Source organism: Panulirus ornatus, chromosome 7 (genome assembly GCF_036320965.1).
Source record: "Panulirus ornatus isolate Po-2019 chromosome 7, ASM3632096v1, whole genome shotgun sequence".
Classification (NCBI taxonomy): Eukaryota; Metazoa; Arthropoda; class Malacostraca; order Decapoda; family Palinuridae; genus Panulirus; species Panulirus ornatus.
This window is the reverse complement of record NC_092230.1, coordinates 34,880,039-34,901,354: the sequence shown is the minus strand read 5'-3', so window position 1 is coordinate 34,901,354 and position 21,316 is coordinate 34,880,039. Positions and strand designations below refer to the sequence as shown.

Below are 21,316 nucleotides of genomic sequence, written 5' to 3'. Positions count from 1 at the left end.
TTTGAGTCGTGATGGGTCTTTCCCTCCTCCATGTTCCCTCCACTTCTGATGTGTATATCCTCTGAGTTAGTCTCTCTTCACTCATCCTCTTCCTAAATCCAAACTATATCAGCAAGCCCTGCTCATCTCTTTCATACATGCCCAGCTCACTACCACACGACTCTTACTTTATCATTTCTTATTCAATCAACCCTCCACATACCACGTCATGTCCTCAAAACATTCCCTTTCCAATATATCCATCCTCCTTCGTTCTGTTCCACTTAGGATCCGAGACTCGAACCCACACAGCATCTTGGGAGCAACTGTGCCATGAAGCATACCCCCATCTGTGACCTCAGAGGCATCACAGTGACCAACCCCGTGCAACGCGCGCAGCACCTACCCCTCCGTCACAAACCCACCCACCCGCTCGCTGCCACACCTCACCTCCCATGGCTCCCCCAGCTGCCGTGTCCACACCTCCAGGTGTCTCAGACGATCCACCTTTTTTGTTTTACTTTTTTTTCTTTTTTTTTACGTTTGAGGCTCGGCTCACGGACAAAAGAAGACCACATCAAGGCCAGGCCTTAATTGAAATATAGAAAGGATTATGAATATGAGAGAGAGAGAGAGAGAGAGAGAGAGAGAGAGAGAGAGAGAGAGAGAGAGAGAGAGAGAGAAGGGAAAATATTTATGAAGTTTGGAGGGAGTGGAAAACCTGTGTTCCCTCAGGTTCCCTGTGTTCACACACCCCCCACTGACCTGTCTCCCTCCGCTGGTTACCCTCGTAACGCTACAGGATAGCCCCGTGGCTGCTGCAGGATAGCCCCGTGGCCGCTACAGGATAGCCCCGTGGCTGCTACAGGATAGCCCCGTGGCTGCTGCAGGATAGCCCCGTGGCCGCTACTGGATAGCCCCGTGGCCGCTACTGGATAGCCCCGTGGCTGCTACAGGATAGCCCCATGGCCGCTGCAGGATAGCCCCGTGGCTGCTACAGGATAGCCCCGTGGCTGCTGATTTCGGATAGATATACATAATCTCATTTCTCTCAAAGAAGATAACGTCTCGCATTCAAATGTCTCGCAAAGGAAGTGATGCCCGAATCATATGTCTCTCAGTATCTCAGAATGAGGTAAAGTCTCACAGTCGAATGTCTCTTGGAGTAAAATGTCTCTCCATGTAAGGTCGTCATATTTCTCTTAGACTGAAGTTATCTCTCTCTCTCTCACATTTAGCTGTCTCTCTCTCGAGGCAAGGTCATGTCTCTCAGGCAGATGTCTCTCTCTCAGAGTGAGATAATATCTCTCAAGAGCCGGACATCATGGCCCCACCCCCCCAAAATCAGAAATGATCTCACTCATCAAAAAAAATGATTAACACTGAGAATGATCTCTCAATTATAGATATTCTCATTCCAGGAAAAGAAAAAAAACACGATTTGCTTATAATGAGATTCGATATTTCTAATTTTTTTTGACGCATTAGACAAGATTACGTGTTGGGGTGGACGTCAGGTGGAGGAGGTGGTGGTGGTGGTGGTGGAGGAGGTGGTGGAGGTGGTGGTGGTGGAGGAGGAGGTGGAGGTGGTGGAGGTGGTGATGGTGGTGGCGCCAGGATAAACCATAATTTCCAAATAGTCAAAGATTTCCTTTTTTTTTTTTTTCTTTTAAATGAATTTTTTTTTTCACCCACTACGAAAAAAGTTCACCTATTTCTTTTGGGTCAGTTTTTGACGCAATTACGTTTGCTTACAAACAAACAAACAAACAAAAAATAATCTGGCCATTTACGCTATGTAATATATAACTATTTTGACTACGTTTTCTTACTGATTTACCACAAGTTGGTACCCGCACACCGTACCCTGCAGGGGGGGTGTGACGTCACCAGTGTGACGTCACAGGGGGAACTCACCTGAAATCTCTCGTCAGCGGAGTAGGTCAGGTCACCCACGGTCAGGATGTGCAGGTCACGACCCCGCATCCAGGTCACCTGCGGGAGAGACGGGGAGGTGAGAGTCCTCCTGAGGGAGAGTGAGGGAGAGTGTGGGTCGATATGAGAGTGGGGACCCACCTGGAGGAGAGTAGAGACCTGCCTGAAGGAGAGTGGAGACTTACCTGAAGGAGGGTAGAGACCTGCCTGAAGGAGGGTAGAGACTTGCCTGAAGGAGGGTAGAGACCTGCCTGAAGGAGGGTAGAGACTTGCCTGAAGGAGGGTAGAGACCTGCCTGAAGGAGGGTAGAGACCTGCCTGAAGGAGGTTAGAGACCTGCCTGAAGGAGGGTAGAGACCTGCCTGAAGGAGGGTAGAGACCTGCCTGAAGGAGAGTAGAGACTTACCTGAAGGAGGGTAGAGACCTGCCTGAAGGAGGTTAGAGACCTGCCTGAAGGAGGGTAGAGACCTGCCTGAAGGAGGGTAGAGACCTTCCTGAAGGAGGGTAGAGACCTGCCTAAAGGAAGGTAGAGACCTGCCTGAAGGAGGGTAGAGACCTGCCTGAAGGAGGGTAGAGACTTGCCTGAAGGAGGGTAGAGACCTGCCTGAAGGAAGGTAGAGACCTACCTGAAGGAGGGAAGAGACCTACCTGAAGGAGAGTATAGACCAATGTGAGGGAGGCAGCCGGGAGAGGCCATGACCCGCTGCAGCAGTGAACAAAGCCTCGTCTAATCCCAAGACCTGGATAAATTTATGATAATAGGATACCCCCATGGTTCCTGCAGATCCTTGGAGGTTATAATGGTGAAATACACACCCTGCAGGATGTGGCAGGACGGGTGGCGTGGGGGGAAGAGTAGAGTGACCTAAGGCAAGGCATTGAGGCAGGCGCTCATGTAGGGAGGAAGGAAAGGCAGGCGTTGAGGTAAGAAGGTGTGGTGGTGTGGTTGAAGCAGACACACTGTGTGTGTGTGTGTGGTACTCACTGATCTTTCTCCCAGCATGTGGACACGGCAGGGCAGGTAGGCGGTCTGGCCCGAGAGGACTGTGAGGTTGGTGGGCGTTGTTGAGGTGAAGTACGGGCGTGGCGAGGTCACCCACCATCGCCCCGCCCCCCGCCGGTGGAGCGCCAGACCTAACACGCCCACGAGAACGGGAGAAGGTGGTTAGTGCACTGTTATGAGGTGGTCGTTATAACGAGGCTCATCAGGGGAGGTGATGGGGGGTTTTTACGTGAGTTGTGTTGATCGTGTGGAGGGCACTGTGTTTGTTTGTTTGCTTGTTGCTAGTGTGGAGGGGGAAGGTGGGAGGGGGTCGTGTTAATTGCTTGTTAACACACATGTGTTTATTTGTCTTATTTTCCTGAGGTAATCGTGAGGTGGGGGGGGGGGGGGGGGAGTTGTGTGTTGGTCTGTTGGCTAATTAGGGTTTTGTCCCGTCAACTGTTAAGGGTCACTGATAAGACCATACATGTTCTCACTGCATGTATGACCCTTGATAAGACCATACATGTTCTCACTGCATGTATGATCCTTGATAAGACCATACATGTTCTCACTGCATGTATGATCCTTGATAAGACCATACATGTTCTCACTGCATGTATGACCCTTGATAAGACCATACATGTTCTCACTGCATGTATGACCCTTGATAAGACCATACATGTTCTCACTGCATGTATGACCCTTGATAAGACCATACATGTTCTCACTGCATGTATGACCCTTGATAAGACAATACATGTTCTCACTGCATGTATGACCCTTGATAAGACCATACATGTTCTCACTGCATGTATGACCCTTGATAAGACCATACATGTTCTCACTGCTTGCGTGGTTCTTGATAAGCGTATACACGCCTGTGTTGCCGACCGCGTGCGCTGGCATAAACATTTTGATGTAAACGAGTGAACCTTCTCGTGAGAGAGACACGAGGAAGGGTACGAGTCTGCCCCACACTGGCTGGGGTGTTGCAACCACAGTGCACGTGTGTTGCCTCGCCCCACACTGGCTGGGGTGTTGCAACCACAGTGCACGTGTGTTGCCTCGCCCCACACTGGCTGGGGTGTTGCAACCACAGTGCACGTGTGTTGCCTCGCCCCACACTGGCTGGGGTGTTGCAACCAGAGTGCACGTGTGTTGCCTCGCCCCACACTGGCTTGGGTGTTGCAACCAGAGTGCACGTGTGTTGCCTCGCCCCACACTGGCTGGGGTGTTGCAACCACAGTGCACGTGTGTTGCCTCGCCCCATACTGGGTGCGGTGTTGCAACCACAGTGCACGTGTGTTGCCTCGCCCAGGAGCCTACCAGGAGGTGTAGGTACAGTCAGTCCTCCAGCTAGTATCAGACTCGAGAGCTGGTTTCAGGGAACACCTGAAGGGCATCTGCCCCCTGTGTGGGTCAGACCAGCTATGACCAGCTGCCGTCAGCACCCCCCCCCCCCCCCCCAGGGATCCGTCTGGTCTGGTAACACCTGCAAATTAAAGTTATTAGGAAGAGTTTTGAGAAGCTGGACGCCACACTTCCCACTTCAGCTAGAGTAGTGCTGACCTGCCGGCGTGATGAGAGAAATACAATTTTTTTTTATGTTAATGAAAATATAGCTCTGTGTGTGACCTGAACTGTCGACCTTATGAGCACTGAGCACGTTCTGCACCCGTCTGGCTGGTGGGGACCGCTCACTCACTCACTCACCATGTTGTGTCTCCTCAGAGGCCCTGTGTTCCTCACCTCAAATGACCTGGAGTCAATTTTCTCCCCATTCACCGTGTGGGTAGACTGACAACACTTGTGACCACGACAGGATGACACACGAATGAAAGAAGCCATTAGGGAAGACGTAAGGATGAGGCAGAGTCTAGACGAAGGAAGATTAAGACAGAAAAACAAAAACCAGAATCCGGCCATGTCGAAGGTGAGGGACGCAAGGACACTTGAAATTCAACACGTCCGTCTTGACGTAAGGCAGACGGCCAGGTGGGTTAGGAAGACCAGCGTGGGATGTGTGAGTCATACCTGCATAAAGCAGATCTCTCTTAGTTGTTATCAAATAATAAGATCGAATAAGATAAAACACAGAAAGTCGCAACAGAAAGAATCTGTTACTTAGAGTTGACATGTTCGATCCTAATATATGTATATATACGTAATGAATTGATGTGACTGTATAATTCTAGTTAAGCCAGTTTGATATGTAATGATTCTATGATAATTATTTGCGTTTTATGAAGCCCTCAGATAATACTGAAACCATCGTCATCTGCTGCAACAGGAAAGGTGTTTCAGACATTGAAAAACAAAAGGACTTTCGGCTCTTCATTCAATGTTCCAGTTCGTGGTTCGATTACGGTTCCTTCGTTTCAGGTGCGGAAGTGTAGCGTTGTGTTGCGTCAGGTGATCCGTGAACCATTCTAAAGTATCGCCCGACATCGCTTCACATGATTGGTGTCGTGGGCCTCGCCTCGCCTCGCCACGCCTCGCCTCGCCACGCAAACTTGTGCATTTTTCACTCAAGTGTCGTGTGTGTGTGTGTGTGTGTGTGTGTGTGTGTGTGTGTGTGTGGGGCGGGGGGAGCAACGTCTTTTGTCTCGATATAACTCGGGTCTCGTGGTGATGAACGAGAGAGAGAGAGAGAGAGAGAGAGAGAGAGAGAGAGAGAGAGAGAGAGAGAGAGAGAGAGAGAGAGAGAGAGAGACTGTGGTGGGTTGCGACATGGTGCTCCATGACCCATGGTTCTTGTAGTGGGTCATCTTAATGGGATGGGGACGAGTTCTTGGTTGCTGGCGCATCCCACTACTCGCTCAAGCAAAAGTCCCGAGTGTTCGTCCACTACAGACAAACTAACCCGGACGAAACTATATAATATAACCAGGTCAAGGTAGCGTTGGCTGCCGTGCCGAAGTGGTTTTAATCAACTCCTCGTGTTCGTCTCTCTTCAGAGTCTTCCCGTGTTTGTGGCGATGTCTCAAGACAGCAAGATGTGTGAGAGAGAGAGAGAGAGAGAGAGAGAGAGAGAGAGAGAGAGAGAGAGAGAGAGAGAGAGAGAGAGAGAGAGAGAGAGGTAAAGAGACTGATTACTGGAAGGGGAATTCATTCGTCTATCATTTCTAGCATAAAGTCATTCATCAGATGAACTCATCTTTCAGAAGACCCGATGATAGACGATTCATTTCAGAAGACCCGATGATAGATGATTCATTTCAGAAGACCCGACGATAGATGATTCATTTCAGAAGACCCGATGATAGATGATTCATTTCAGAAGACCCGATGATAGACAGACGATTCATTTCAGAAGACCCGATGATAGATGATTCATTTCAGAAGACCCGATGATAGATGATTCATTTCAGAAGACCCGATGATAGATGATTCATTTCAGAAGACCCGATGATAGACGATTCATTTCAGAAGACCCGATGATAGATGATTCATTTCAGAAGACCCGATGATAGACGATTCATTTCAGAAGACCCGATGATAGACGATTCATTTCAGAGTTAGATGATGAGTCGTGCAGTGTCCTCCCTGAACGTAAGACCCGAGCAGCTGGGGATGGTCAGTCAGTGTCGGCTGTAACTTGGCGATGGTCGCCACATGCAGTGTGTCCGTGACCCCGTCAAATAAAGACTTTTAATTCAGAGTATATTTTCAGTCGGGACGTGCGAACAGACCATTTGGAGGTGCGAATAGCCATTTTGCAGGTGCCAACAGAAATAGACAGTTTGGAGGTGCGAATAGCCAGTTTGGAGGCTCCAACAGACACTTTGGAGGTGCGAATAGACAGTTTGGAGGTGCGAATGGTTAGTTTGGAGATGCGAATAGACAGTTTGGAGGTGCGAATAGCCAGCTTGGAGGCTCCAACAGACACTTTGGAGGTGCGAATAGACAGTTTGGAGGTGCGAATAGACAATTTGGGGGTGCGAATAGACAGTTTGAAGGTGCGAATAGACAGTTTGGAGGTGCGAATAGCCAGTTGGGAAGAGTGAGTAGACAGTTTGGAGGTGCGAATAGCTAGTTTGGAGGTGCGAATAGCTAGTTTGGAGGTGCGAATAGACAGTGTGGAGGTTCGAATAGACAGTTTGAAGGCGCTAAGAGACAAGAGCGACAGGGAAAGGAGAAATAGATGGAGGTGTTTGGAGTGCGTGCACTCAGTGTGAGTAGCGTACAGGTGGCGTGAGTGGGGATCAAGTTCATTTAACGAGGAAGATGCAGTGAGGATGATTGTGTTTACCAACACATAGATAGACTGGGTAGGTTGAGGAGTGAGCTCCTGTGTGAGGGGGAGAGAGGAAGGGGGAGTGAGTGAGAAGACTCGTGAGTCCAGGTGTGTGAGCTGTGTGTGTGTGTGTGTGTGTGTGTGTGTGTGAGAGAGAGAGAGAGAGAGAGAGAGAGAGAGAGAGAGAGAGAGAGAGAGAAGAGAGAGAGAGAGAGTCTAGGTGTGTGAGACGTGTGAGAGGAAGCGTGAGTCGAAGTGTGTGTGTGTGTGAGAGGGACAGCGAGTCCAGGCGTGTGAGGGGGGGGGGGGGGGTGGACAGTGATTCTAGGTGTGTGAGAGGTGGGAGAGTGACCATGACCCCCCCGGGTTAGTGAGCTGTGTGAGAGGGAGAGTGAGTGAGCAGGTCATGCGTCGTTGTGAGGTCACAAACGTCCTGAGTGTGGAACGTAACACACACTTTCCAACACAGAGCCGACGCAGGTGTGTCTGCCCACCTGTGGCAGGAGGAGGGAGGAGGAGGCGGGGGCAGAGGCCGTGGCGAGGCCCTCAGACAGTCGTCTCGGATCCTGGTGTGGGCGGAGGAAGACACTGGCTCACTTGCCACCAGAGAGAGAGAGAGAGAGAGAGAGAGAGAGAGAGAGAGAGAGAGAGAGAGAGAGAGCTCTGGACGACCTACATGCCCGAAACGATATATTTCTATTCATTATTTTTTTTGGTATAACGCTTATGAGGTTTTAGCCACACACACACACACACACACACACACACACACACACACACACACACACACACACACACACACACACACACACACCCACACACACACACACACACACATCAGTCAGTTCCACATGTCAGCGGGAGGTGTTGGTCATGTCAGCGGGAGGTGTTGGTCGTGGCCAGAGTCAGTCCTCCCTGTGTGTGTCGGTCATCTGTGTCGTGAGGAACCATCAGGTCATCCACTACGTCACCATCTGCGACAAACTCCACCACCCCCTCCCACACCTTGACACCACCTGCTCTCCCTCCCTCCCTCCCACACCTTGACACCACCTGCTTCCCTCCCTCCCTCCCTCACCTTGACACCACCTGCCTGCCCTCCCTCCCTCCCTCACCTTGACACCACCTGCCTCCCTCCCTCCCTCCCTCACCTTGACACCACCTGCCTCCCTCCCTCCCTCCCTCACCTTGACACCACCTGCCTCCCTCCCTCCCTCCCTCACCTTGACACCACCTGCCTCCCTCCCTCCCTGCCAGTCCCAGCATCCCTAATTAGCACAAGACTCTGACGTGACCAGAAGGTTGCACAGTCCCAAGGGTTAAATGTTGTATTATATCCACTGACTTACCTCCGAAAATAAAGAAGGATTTTGCACGTAAATTATCCAGTCCTTTCTGCCCCACACTTAGCGCCACCCTTCCCCGGGGCTCCAGTGCTCAAAATAACCAACTGATTGGAAAACTTCCAATGTTTTCTCGATCCCGAAGTGAAAAAAAAGAAAAACCCAGACTTCTCATTTGCCATCATGCCAGTCCCCAGCCTACTTTGTCAAAGTCTGATGTGACAGGGGTTTACACACACACACACACACACACACACACACACACACACACACACACACACACACACTCTTCACCTTTCACTGACCCTCATGAATGTGGTGATACGAAGACCTTCCCCACCACCCACGCCTCCTCGCATCCCAGACTTCCACGATCACGACCTCAGGAGACGCAAGACGTCCCCTTGTGGCACTCATCTTGGGGGGACATCACCACACCTCTCTACTTAGGCAACCTCCACACAACCATCCACCAAGCCATCCACCAAGCCATCAACCTTGGCTTGTATGGTCAACCTCCACACAACCATCCACCAAGCCATCAACCTTGGCTTGTATGGTCAACCTCCACACAACCATCCACCAAGCCATCCACCTTGGCTTGTATGGTCAACCTCCACACCACCATCCACCAAGCCATCCACCTTGGTTTGTATGGTCAACCTCCACACAACCATCCACCAAGCCATCCACCTTGGCTTGTATGGTCAACCTCCACACAACCATCCACCAAGCCATCCACCTTGGTTTGTATGGTCAACCTCCACACAACCATCCACCAATCCATCAACCTTGGCTTGTATGGTCAACCTCCACACAACCATCCACCAAGCCATCAACCTTGGCTTGTTCACAAGTCTTATTCCATGACCAACACACTTCCTCAGTGAGCGTCGCTGGGCTGGACGCTTCCCAGGGGCCATCTCCACATTCCACTCCCTCACCTGTGGCACGGTACATGTGACCCTTGTGTTGACCTTATCCTCACAGAGATGACCTGAGGGACAGTCAGTACGGTGACCACCCTGACACAGGTGTCAGTCAGCGTTGACAACATTTCTCTCACATTTTAGCCACCTTAAAAAGTACATAGTTTAGTCCAAGCCAGTTCTCCAGTGTTTACTTTGCCCGGTACACTCAGCTGTGGGTGAGGTGAGGGAGGGAGGGAACGTGTCAACACCATCATTTAATCCTCCAGCTAACTTCCTCACAGCCTTCGTGGAGGCGAGGCACTTGCTCTTCCCCTGCGACTGGACTTAAAGAATATCCACACAACTTTCTTCTTCCCCAACTCGCCCCGTCCCTCGCCCCGTCTAGCCTTCTTCCCATGATCCCAGCTGGTACAGACCACAGAAAGAACAGTGTCATCCCACCCATTGTGGACACACACACACACACACACACACACACACACACACACACACACACACACACAGAGTAAAGGCAATAAAGTTATAATTAACAATTTTGTCCACAATGACTTCTTTTGATAATGGAAACTTTTAGATTAATTGTCGCTTAAGCTTGGTGAGGCAAGGTGAAGCTTGGTGAGGCAGGGTGAAGCTTGGTGAGGCAGGGTGAAGCTTGGTGAGGCAGGGTGAAGCTTGATGAAGCACGGTAAAGCTTGGTGAGGCAGGGTGAAGCTTGGTGAGGTAGGGTGAAGCTTGATGAAGCACGGTAAAGCTTGGTGAGGCAGGGTGAAGCTTGGTGAGGTAGGGTGAAGCTTGATGAAGCACGGTAAAGCTTGGTGAGGCAGGGTGAAGCTTGATGGGGTAGGGTGAAGCTTGGTGAGGCAGGGTGAAGCTTGGTGAGGCAGGGTGAAGCTTGGTGAGGCAGGGTGAAGCTTGGTGAGGCAGGGTGAAGCTTGATGAAGCACGGTAAAGCTTGGTGAGGCAGGGTGAAGCTTGGTGAGGTAGGGTGAAGCTTGATGAAGCACGGTAAAGCTTGGTGAGGCAGGGTGAAGCTTGATGAAGCACGGTAAAGCTTGGTGAGGCAGGGTGAAGCTTGGTGAGGCAGGGTGAAGCTTGGTGAGGCAGGGTGAAGCTTGGTGAGGCAGGGTGAAGCTTAGTGAGGCAGGGTGAAGCTTGGTGAGGTAGGGTGAAGCTTGGTGAGGCAGGGTGAAGCTTAGTGAGGCAGGGTGAAGCTTGGTGAGGTAGGGTGAAGCTTGATGAAGCACGGTAAAGCTTGGTGAGGCAGGGTGAAGCTTGATGGGGTAGGGTGAAGCTTGGTGAGGCAGGGTGAAGCTTGGTGGGGTAGGATAAAGCTTGGTGAGGCAGGGTGAAGCTTGGTGAGGCAGGGTGAAGCTTGATGAGTGCAGGGTGAAGCTTAGTGAGGCAGGGTGAAGCTTGGTGAGGTAGGGTGAAGCTTGATGAAGCACGGTAAAGCTTGGTGAGGCAGGGTGAAGCTTGATGGGGTAGGTTGAAGCTTGGTGAGGCAGGGTGAAGCTTGGTGGGGTAGGATAAAGCTTGGTGAGGCAGGGTGAAGCTTGGTGAGGCAGGGTGAAGCTTGATGAGTGCAGGGTGAAGCTTAGTGAGGCAGGGTGAGGCAGGGTGGGTAAAGGTACGGTGGAGGGAGAGATAACAGGAGGCCTGGTGGGTGGGTGGGTCATGTCTGCAGGTGAACAGCGCTGGTATCTTAAGTTTGTAACTCCGTACAGATAGAGAGGCGAGGGTCAGACAGAAGGCTTGGGTCTTACCCAGGGTTCCACGTATACACTTAGAGTGTATGTGGTCTTATCAAGGATCATACATGCAGTGAGAACATGTATGGTCTTATCAAGGGTCATACATGCAGTGAGAACATGTATGGTCTTATCAAGGGTCATACATGCGGTGAGAGCATGTATGGTCTTATCAAGGGTCATACATGCAGTGGGAACATGTATGGTCTTATCAAGGGCCATACATGCAGTGAGAACATGTATGGTCTTATCAAGGGTCATACATGCAGTGAGAACATGTATGGTCTTATCAAGGATCATACATGCAGTGAGAACATGTATGGTCTTATCAAGGGTCATACATGCAGTGAGAACATGTATGGTCTTATCAAGGGTCATACATGCAGTGAGGTCGTGTGTGGTGTCAGGGTCGTCTTCAGCATGATGCATGATTTTTTGATTGGTTGTAATGACTTGACGCTTACGGCCTTAATGACCCTAGCTGTTGAAAGGCCTAAAGCCAAATAACCAAACCACCATTTAAATTTACAACTTAATCTACTCGTTTTCTATATGAGCTTACTACCTGCCCCAGGAAAAGTATTTTAATTGTAAAGCAACACTGCATCATTTTTAACTTTACGTCTATAAGTCTTGATCCTTTATATAGTTATCATACGTCCATAAGGCTTGATCCCTTATATAGTTATGATACGTCAATAAGGCTTGATCCATTATATAGGTATGATACGTCCATAAGGCTTGATCCCTTATATATATATTTCTCATACGTCTATAAGGCTTGATCCCTTATATATATTTCTCATACGTAAAGCTTGATCCCTTATATTTATATTTCTCATACGTCTATAAGGCTTGATCCCTTATATATATTTCTCATACGTAAGGCTTGATCCCTTATATAGTTATGATACGTCAATAAGGCTTGTTCCATTATGTAGTTATCATACGTCCATAAGGCTTGATCCCTTATATATATATTTCTCATACGTCTATAAGGCTTGATCCCTTATATATATATCTCATATCGTGACACGTGTTCTCGATGTTTGCTTATCTGATTTTAGATAATATCATTGTATTGTTATCTTCATAATCACGTTGGATTTTTTCACTGTATTTGTTGCTAGTGTTAACCACCCTTACCACACCTTCCACCAGCCTGACGAGAGATGATTAGCTCAGTATGTGTAGGTAGCTTCAGGTCTGATGTGTTGTATCCTTGTGTCGCTCAAGGATCATTAAGTATTAAAAGCAATATTTCATTAAAGGGATATGTTTATTGCCATACTGGCCACTTCATATAGTGTCCCAGTTTATGCCAAGTTTGTCTAAAACTATTCAGTTTTTTGCTTTATTATGCTAAACCAAAGACTTGATTTCTTTGTTGAAAATGATTTACTTCACTTTGCGTTGTTTAAAGAGGTCTGTGTACCTCCTGCATTGTCTTAAGCCATTTAATTTCATATATTCGTTCAGTATGTAACAGCTGCTACATATAGACACTTCCACATCAGCCTTTATGTCACCTGATTATATGTAGTCTTTGAGGGACACAGTTCACAACCCCCCCCCACATCATCTTTATGTAATGTGTCTTCACAGAAAACGTATATCTGGTACTGGTGGCTCTGCTTACACTCGTTAGCTGCAGTGTTCCTCCAACACTTTGTTATCTCTGTGTTATCTGGCTCCTCTGATGGTGTCTGGTCGTGGTAGTTCACTCCACCGTAAGTTTACACTCGTGGTGTTGGTGTGGCAAACCTCATCATTACACACCAGACGGAAAGGAAATTTTGAACTGTAAACTTGTGGATTATTGAGATTTCAGTTTAAAATCAGCTCCTGAGATCTGCATGGCGTCGTCATACCAGTCACTCTGGGTCAAACTGGTCACACCGTCCCGTGACCTCGATGGCTCGGATGACCTCTCATGGTGACCCAGCCTCCCGTTCATCCCTGTCTTTATTTTTGTCTGCCGAACAAATGAGTGTGAGAGGCGTGCGTGTTGCTCCTTACCCTACGCCGCTCCCGAGCTGGACGAACGACGGCTCTCCCCAGGTATAGCTTTATGTCGTGACTGAAGCTCTCTCAGGGCTGGGTGTGGCAGGGTGGGTGAGGCAGGGTGGGTGTGGCAGGGTGTGTGAGGCACGGTGTGTGAGGCAGGGTGGGTGTGGTAGGGCGGTTGAGGCAGGGTGGGTGAGGCAAGGTGGGTGTGGCAGGGTGGGTGTGGCAGGATGGGTGAGGTAGGGCGGGTGAGGCAGGGTGGGTGTGGCAGGGTGTGTGAGGCAGGGTGTGTGAGGCAGGGTGTGTGAGGCAGGGTGGGTGTGGTAGGGCGGTTGAGGCAGGGTGGGTGAGGCAAGGTGGGTGTGGCAGGGTGGGTGTGGCAGGATGGGTGAGGTAGGGCGGGTGAGGCAGGGTGGGTGTGGCAGGGTGTGTGAGGCAGGGTGTGTGAGGCAGGGTGGGTGTGGTAGGGCGGGTGAGGCAGGGTGGGTGAGGCAGGGTGGGTGTGGCAGGGTGGGTGTGGCAGGATGGGTGAGGTAGGGCGGGTGAGGCAGGGTGGGTGTGGCAGGGCGGATGTGGCCGGGTGGGTGAGGCAGGGTGGATGAGGCAGGGTGGGTGAGGCAGGGTGGATGAGGCAGGGTGGGTGAAGCAGGTTGGGTAAGGAATGGTGGGTGAAGCAGCAGGGTGGGCGAGGGAGGGTGGGGGAGGCAGGGTGGGCGGGGAAGGGTGGGTTTAGGGAGGGTGGGTTTAGGGAGAGTGGGTGTCGGAGAGACAGGTGAGAGTGACCCAGTCGAGGGAGAGGTGTGAAGTGAGAGGCGCAGATGAGGGCGAGATAAGAGTGAGGTGTGGCAGGCAGGTTCGAGTGAGAGGTGATGAGAGAGAGATAAGCCACACTCCACTGCTACTCCACCCCACCCTCTCCCACGCTACTCTCCCACCTCTCGTCCCACCACTCTCACTCCACTACACAAAAGACCAGCTAAGAAACCAGACACACACACACACACACACACACACACACACACACACACACCTCCTTAATATAAACGAAACCCAATAATAACAATCCAGTATAAATTGTTTAACCAGATAAACATAAACCATATAAAGAAATGCATACATAAATAGATAGCGATGGTGGTAATTAAACTTGCCTCTGAAAAACACACACACACACACACGAAAAAAATAATTTTCTCAATACCACATGAATGATATGTTGACCTGTTTCATCATAGAAACAGAAAAAAAAATATTTTTTTTGTATATATTTTTTTGTAGTTGTTGAAAGGTGTGTCAAACTGCCAGTGTTCAGCGGGAATTTCAATATTCCCCCTCACCTTCCCCCTTTCCCCCCGATTAAATTTTTTTTTTCGAGAATGGATCCATAAAAATTGAAATATAGATTGAAATTTTTATGTGGGACATTTCGATATGTTTATTTATTATTTTTTTTTTGCACGTGTTCGGTTAAAAATGCATAGCATTTCGTGAGCTAATTCATAAATTGCGTAAATATAATGCTATACTTTAACATGTTTCACTACATACACTTATGTATGAGCGTCATGTATGAGAGATAGGTATGTGCGTCATACATTAGAGATATGTATGTGTATCATACATTAGAGATGTGCGTTATACGTTAGAGATATGTATGTATGTATGTGCATCATACATTAGAGATATGTATATGCATCATACATGAGAGATATGTATATGCATCATACATGAGAGATATGTATATGCATCATACATGAGAGATATGTATATGCATCAGTCATGAGAGATATGTATATGCATCATTTATGAAAGATATGTATATGCATCAGTCATGAGAGATATGTATATGCATCATTTATGAAAGATATGTATATGCATCAGTCATGAGAGATATGTATATGCATCATTTATGAGAGATATGTATATGCATCAGTCATGAGAGATATGTATATGTATCATTTCTGAGAGATATGTATATGCATCAGTCATGAAAAATATGTATATGTATCATTCCTGAGAGATATGTATATGCATCATACAGTAAATATAAATCCTACAGCAGGGGGTAGGGGGGGTGGGTGTTCATCGTAACCATGATGTATTCCGTCACGCGCCAGTATGGCTGCCAGGGCGCCTCGGGTGGGGCCCCCAAGGGCGCCTCTGCTCAACCCACACCTCATGGCCGTACCAGAACACCAGGTTGGTGTGGTATTGACGCATGACATACATGCAGATAACAGTCATACATATTCAGCGCTGGGCCCCCTGTATGCTCAACACAGCCGTGGTTGTGACAAGTCTGCCCCAAGCCATAGGGAGGACCATGTCTCGTCATACACGTGTACGAATACATATATACATGCATACGTACGTACGGACATACATACACATGGTGGGGGGGGGGGGCCTTTCATCGACTGGATGGGGGGGTGGGGGTTGGGGGATGTTGGGAGAGAGGGTGAACAGCTGTTGGGTCGGATGTGTGCTGGCTGGCTGCCCATGACCCGGGATTCGAACCCTGGCCAACCATGGGGCTATAGTGGGATGACACTTACCTGTGAACAAAGGCTTGTCAGGATAATTGATGGTAGAATCATCGTCTTCAAGTGTGAGGTGAAGATGTCTCATGACTCTCACTCATGTATTACTCTCACTCATGTATCACTCACTCATGTATTACTCGCACTCATGTATTACTCTCACTCATGTAGCACTCACTCATGTATCACTCTCACTTATGTATTCCTCTCACTCATGTATCACTCTCATTCATGTATCACTCTGACTCATGTATTACTCTCACTCATGTATCACTCACTCATGTATTACTCTCCCTCATGTATTACTGTCACTCATGTATCACTGTCACTCATGTATCACTGTCACTCATGTATCACTCTCACTCATGTATCACTCTCACTCATGTATCACTCACTCATGTATTACTCTCACTCATGTATTACTCTCACTCATGTATCACTGTCACTCATGTATCATGTTCCTGTCCGTACATGCAACACAAACACACCCTGTACCCTGACCCAGTGTTCTGTAGTTATCGCGTCTCCAAAAACACAGTGTTGCTCGTGCCGGACCCACGTTACCCTCCAGCAACACAGTGTTGCTCGTGCCGGACCCACGTTACCCTCCAGCAACACAAGTGTTGCTCGTGCCGGACCCACGTTACCCTCCAGCAACACAGTGTTGCTCGTGCCGGACCCACGTTACCCTCCAGCAACACAAGTGTTGCTCGTGCCGGACCCACTTTGCCTCCTACCATGTTCTTCCATCCCAAAAATGTCATAAACATTTTCTAAAGTGTTCGCCTCCTTCCTCACACACACACACACACACACACACACACACACACACACACACGAGCATTATACACATATTTTGTATATATTTTCCCCGGGTTTTGCTGAGAGTGAAGGAGAGCATGATAAGTCTGGCTGCAGGGAGGGGGCTGCTGAGGTAAGCCAGGGACACACACACACACACACACACACACACACACACACACACACACACACACACACTGGTCCTGTGGTTAGTATGACAGACACACACACTGGTCCAGTGGTTAGTATGACAGACACACACACTGGTCCTGTGGTTAGTATGACAGACACACACACTGGTCCAGTGGTTAGTATGACAGACACACACACTGGTCCAGTGGTTAGTATGACAGACACACACACTGGTCCAGTGGTTAGTATGACAGACACACACACTGGTCCAGTGGTTAGTATGACAGACACACACACTGGTCCAGTGGTTAGTATGACAGACACACACACTGGTCCAGTGGTTAGTATGACAGACACACACACTGGTCCAGTGGTTAGTATGACAGACACACACACTGGTCCAGTGGTTAGTATGACAGACACACACACTGGTCCAGTGGTTAGTATGACAGACACACACACTGGTCCAGTGGTTAGTATGACAGACACACACACTGGTCCAGTGGTTAGTATGACAGACACACACACACACTGGTCCAGTGTGTCTTTTCCTCTTGACTTTTATGGCCTATTGTGTTTGCCTGGGGTGGTTGGAGGGTGGGAGTAGGGGGGGGGGTGCGGGGTGGGACCATTAATTTGTGATTCTCTCGTTTCTCACTGACAGTAGGGTGGACGGAGAGAGAGAGAGAGAGAGAGAGAGAGAGAGAGAGAGAGAGAGAGAGAGAGAGAGAGAGAGAGAGAGAGAGGAAAAGAACCTCTCTCTCTCTCTCTCTCCCTCCCTCCTCCAGGTCACCAGCGTGTGGCAGGTTAGGTTGCCACAAGTTAACCAGCGTGTGGCCGTCAATACCTGGGTCTGCTCCTGCCTCAACCCTCCGGCAGGAGCAGCGCCACAGTAGCACCTGTCAACACGGAGCGCCACGCTCAGGGCCCCGACCCCACCATGAGTCTGGCTGTAGCAACGCTGGTGTTATCTGTGTGAGGAGCCTGGCTCCCTCCTGCTGATGGCCACACTGCTGTGTGAGGAGCCTGGCTCCCTCCTGCTGATGGCCACACTGCTGTGTGAGGAGCTTCCTGCTGATGGCCACACTGCTGTGTGAGGAGCCTCCTGCTGATGGCCACACTGCTGTGTGAGGAGCCTCCTGCTGATGGCCACACTGCTGTGTGAGGAGCTTCCTGCTGATGGCCACACTGCTGTGTGAGGAGCTTCCTGCTGGTGGCCACACTGCTGTGTGAGGAGCCTCCTGCTGATGGCCACACTGCTGTGTGAGGAGCCTCCTGCTGATGGCCACACTGCTGTGTGAGGAGCTTCCTGCTGATGGCCACACTGCTGTGTGAGGAGCTTCCTGCTGGTGGCCACACTGCTGTGTGAGGAGCCTCCTGCTGATGGCCACACTGCTGTGTGAGGAGCTTCCTGCTGATGGCCACACTGCTGTGTGAGGAGCCTCCTGCTGATGGCCACACTGCTGTGTGAGGAGCCTTCTGCTGATGGCCACACTGCTGTGTGAGGAGCCTCCTGCTGATGGCCACACTGCTGTGTGAGGAGCCTCCTGCTGATGGCCACACTGCTGTGTGAGGAGCCTCCTGCTGATGGCCACACTGCTGTGTGAGGAGCCTCCTGCTGATGGCCACAAGCAACTTTGTGGTATATTTTGACAGGTGCACCTCAGTGGAAATGTCTGTAGCAGACTTGGGGAACTGCTCGCCTCAAAGGCATTTCTTTTGTGGGGTTTTCCTTTGGACAGTATTGACGTGGGTTTAACATTATCGACGTGTGTCGGACAGTATTGACGTGGGTTTAACATTATGGACGTGTGTTGGACAGTATTGACGTGGGTTTAACATTATGGACGTGTGTCGGACAGTATTGACGTGGGTTTAACATTATGGACGTGTGTTGGACAGTATTGACGTGGGTTTAACATTATGGACGTGTGTTGGACAGTATTGACGTGGGTTTAACATTATCGACGTGTGTCGGACAGTATTGACGTGGGTTTAACATTATCGACGTGTGTTGGACAGTATTGACGTGGGTTTGACATTATCGACGTGTGTCGGACAGTATTGACGTGGGTTTGACATTATCGACGTGTGTCGGACAGTATTGACGTGGGTTTAACATTATCGACGTGTGTCGGACAGTATTGACGTGGGTTTGACATTATCGACGTGTGTCGGACAGTATTGACGTGGGTTTGACATTATCGACGTGTGTTGGACAGTATTGACGTGGGTTTGACATTATCGACGTGTGTCGGACAGTATTGACGTGGGTTTAACATTATCGACGTGTGTCGGACAGTATTGACGTGGGTTTAACATTATCGACGTGTGTCGGACAGTATTGACGTGGGTTTAACATTATCGACGTGTGTCGGACAGTATTGACGTGGGTTTGACATTACCGACGGGTGACAACAAGGACGTGTGAGTAGGTAGGATAATGTCTGGTTCTGGTGTCTCGATGGAAGTAGATAATTGAAGGTTTATATATATATATATATATATATATATATATATATATATATATATATATATATATATATATATATATATATATGATTTGACAGAGAATGGAGCCGGACACACACATTGTACCACTGCTTATGGCACACACACACACACACACACACACACACACACATACACACATTTCTCCATAAGTTCATCTGTAGTAACCTGCTCATTATAGAGCATTTGGTGGAATTCTAGAGGATAATATAAGGCTATGCGAGAGCCCGATGGTAATGTAGTGTTCTCACAGTGGAAGACACTGTAGCACCAACACCAGTGGGATGGATGGGATGGGATGGGAGGTCCAGGCGAACACTGAAATAATGAGAATAACTTCAGCAGACCACTACAGACAGTACCCTGACCCATACAAGCTTGATGGTCATGGTGGAGCGTCTCCACCTGTGCTGAACATGTGTGCAGTAGACACACACCGTGCAAGTCGTCTGTTATCTTGCTTAACACGTTGCAGAAGGAAGGTATAGTGTCAGGGACGTAGGAGATGGCAAAATGTTTTGCTGATGTTTCAGATGAGAGATCAGGAAACTGCGCTCTGCTGCAGATTGGAAACTGCTTGCGAGTGTGGGCTTTGTAACGCAGGAAGAGATAACCAGAGAGCAAATAGATAACGTATAAGACAGAAGAAGCTTATTAGATAAGACACAACAAAAGGATTCAGAGAAAGAAGGTGTGTTTGAAACCTCTTAGACTTGTACAAGAGGATGAGTTCCGGTTTGGACAATAATGGTGGACTGTTTGTTCTTGGACTTCCGGAAAGCATTTGACACAGCGACACACAGGAGGCTGGTTGAGGAGATGGATCTTCAGGCAGGAATATCGGGGGAAGATTACTTCTGTGGGAAGAATATTATCCCATGTGGCAGGAGTTAAGGACTTATGACAGACGAGCCTTTTACGAAAATGTTTAGGGTTACCAGTGGCTTACTGCAGGGCCCAGTGCTGCTGCAGCCATTGTTTTGTCTGTGTAAATAACTTGACGGAAGAACGTGGACTTATATTTGAATATGTTTGTGGATGATGACGAGGTCATGAGGGGAAGTGAGGAATGATGAGAGGATTGCATCAGATTACGAGGGGACCCTGACCAAGTCCACTGTTGGTCGGAAATTCAACTCAGGTAAATGAAAAGCAGCGAGGATGGGTAAGAGGGAGGATGGGTAAGAGGGAGGATGGTTAAGAGGGAGGATGGGTCAGAGTGAGGATGGGTCAGTGAGGATGGGTCAGTGAGGATGGGTCAGTGAGGATGTGTCAGAGTGAGGATGGGTCAGTGAGGATGGGTCAGTGAGGATGAGTCAGTGAGGATGGGTCAGTGAGGATGTGTCAGAGTGAGGATGGGTCAGAGTGAGGATGGGTCAGTGAGGATGGGTCCGTGAGGATGTGTCAGAGTGAGGATGGGTCAGCGAGGATGTGTCAGAGTGAGGATGGGTCAGAGTGAGGATGGGTCAGTGAGGATGTGTCAGAGTGAGGATGGGTCAGAGTGAGGATGGGTCAGTGAGGATGGGTCAGAGTGAGGATGGGTCAGAGTGAGGATGTGTCAGAGTGAGGATGGGTCAGAGTGAGGATGGGTCAGTGAGGATGGGTCAGTGAGGATGGGTCAGAGTGAGGATGGGTTAGAGTGAGGATGGGTCAGTGAGGATGTGTCAGAGTGAGGATGGGTCAGAGTGAGGATGGGTCAGAGTGAGGATGGGTCAGTGAGGATGGGTCAGTGAGGATGTGACAGCGTGAGGATGTATCACATTGAAAAAAGAACTCAATGTGATTCTTCTTGTAACAGGTAGGAAGCTGCGGGTCTCCCTCTGTGAGAAACTGTGAGAAACCTATCGCTGGAGACGCACATTATGAGGACTGTAAAGAATATAAACTGTCTGTTGACAGATACGTACAAATATGTCCACATACATGGATAAGGAAATGCTCAGAAAACTGTTCACATTATATTCAAAGCCAAAGGTAGAATGTGCCTTTTAGATTTTGTTATCGTAGTTAAAGACGCACAAAAATCTGATAGAGAAGGTACAGAAGAAGGCAACAAAGATGATACCAGAATTAAGAGAGCTGTGAGGGGTTAATGGCATTACATTTGTCCACCATGAAAGACAAAAGAGTAAGGGGTGACCTGATCACAGTGTTCAAGCTTCTCAAC

General features: G+C 49.1%; 1 protein-coding gene across 2 annotated transcripts in view; it reads right to left on the bottom strand.

The window, feature by feature from the left end:
* LOC139749345 (zwei Ig domain protein zig-8-like) overlaps positions 1 to 21,316 on the bottom strand; it is a 93,565-nt gene that overhangs the window by 51,555 nt on the left and 20,694 nt on the right. For both annotated transcript variants that reach the window (XM_071663065.1, XM_071663066.1), the window contains exons 3-4: positions 2,899 to 3,047; positions 1,897 to 1,974 (exon numbers count right to left, since the gene is read on the bottom strand). In XM_071663065.1, coding sequence (XP_071519166.1) covers positions 1,897 to 1,974; positions 2,899 to 3,047 — 227 coding nt within the window. The remainder of the gene's footprint in view (positions 1 to 1,896; positions 1,975 to 2,898; positions 3,048 to 21,316) is intronic.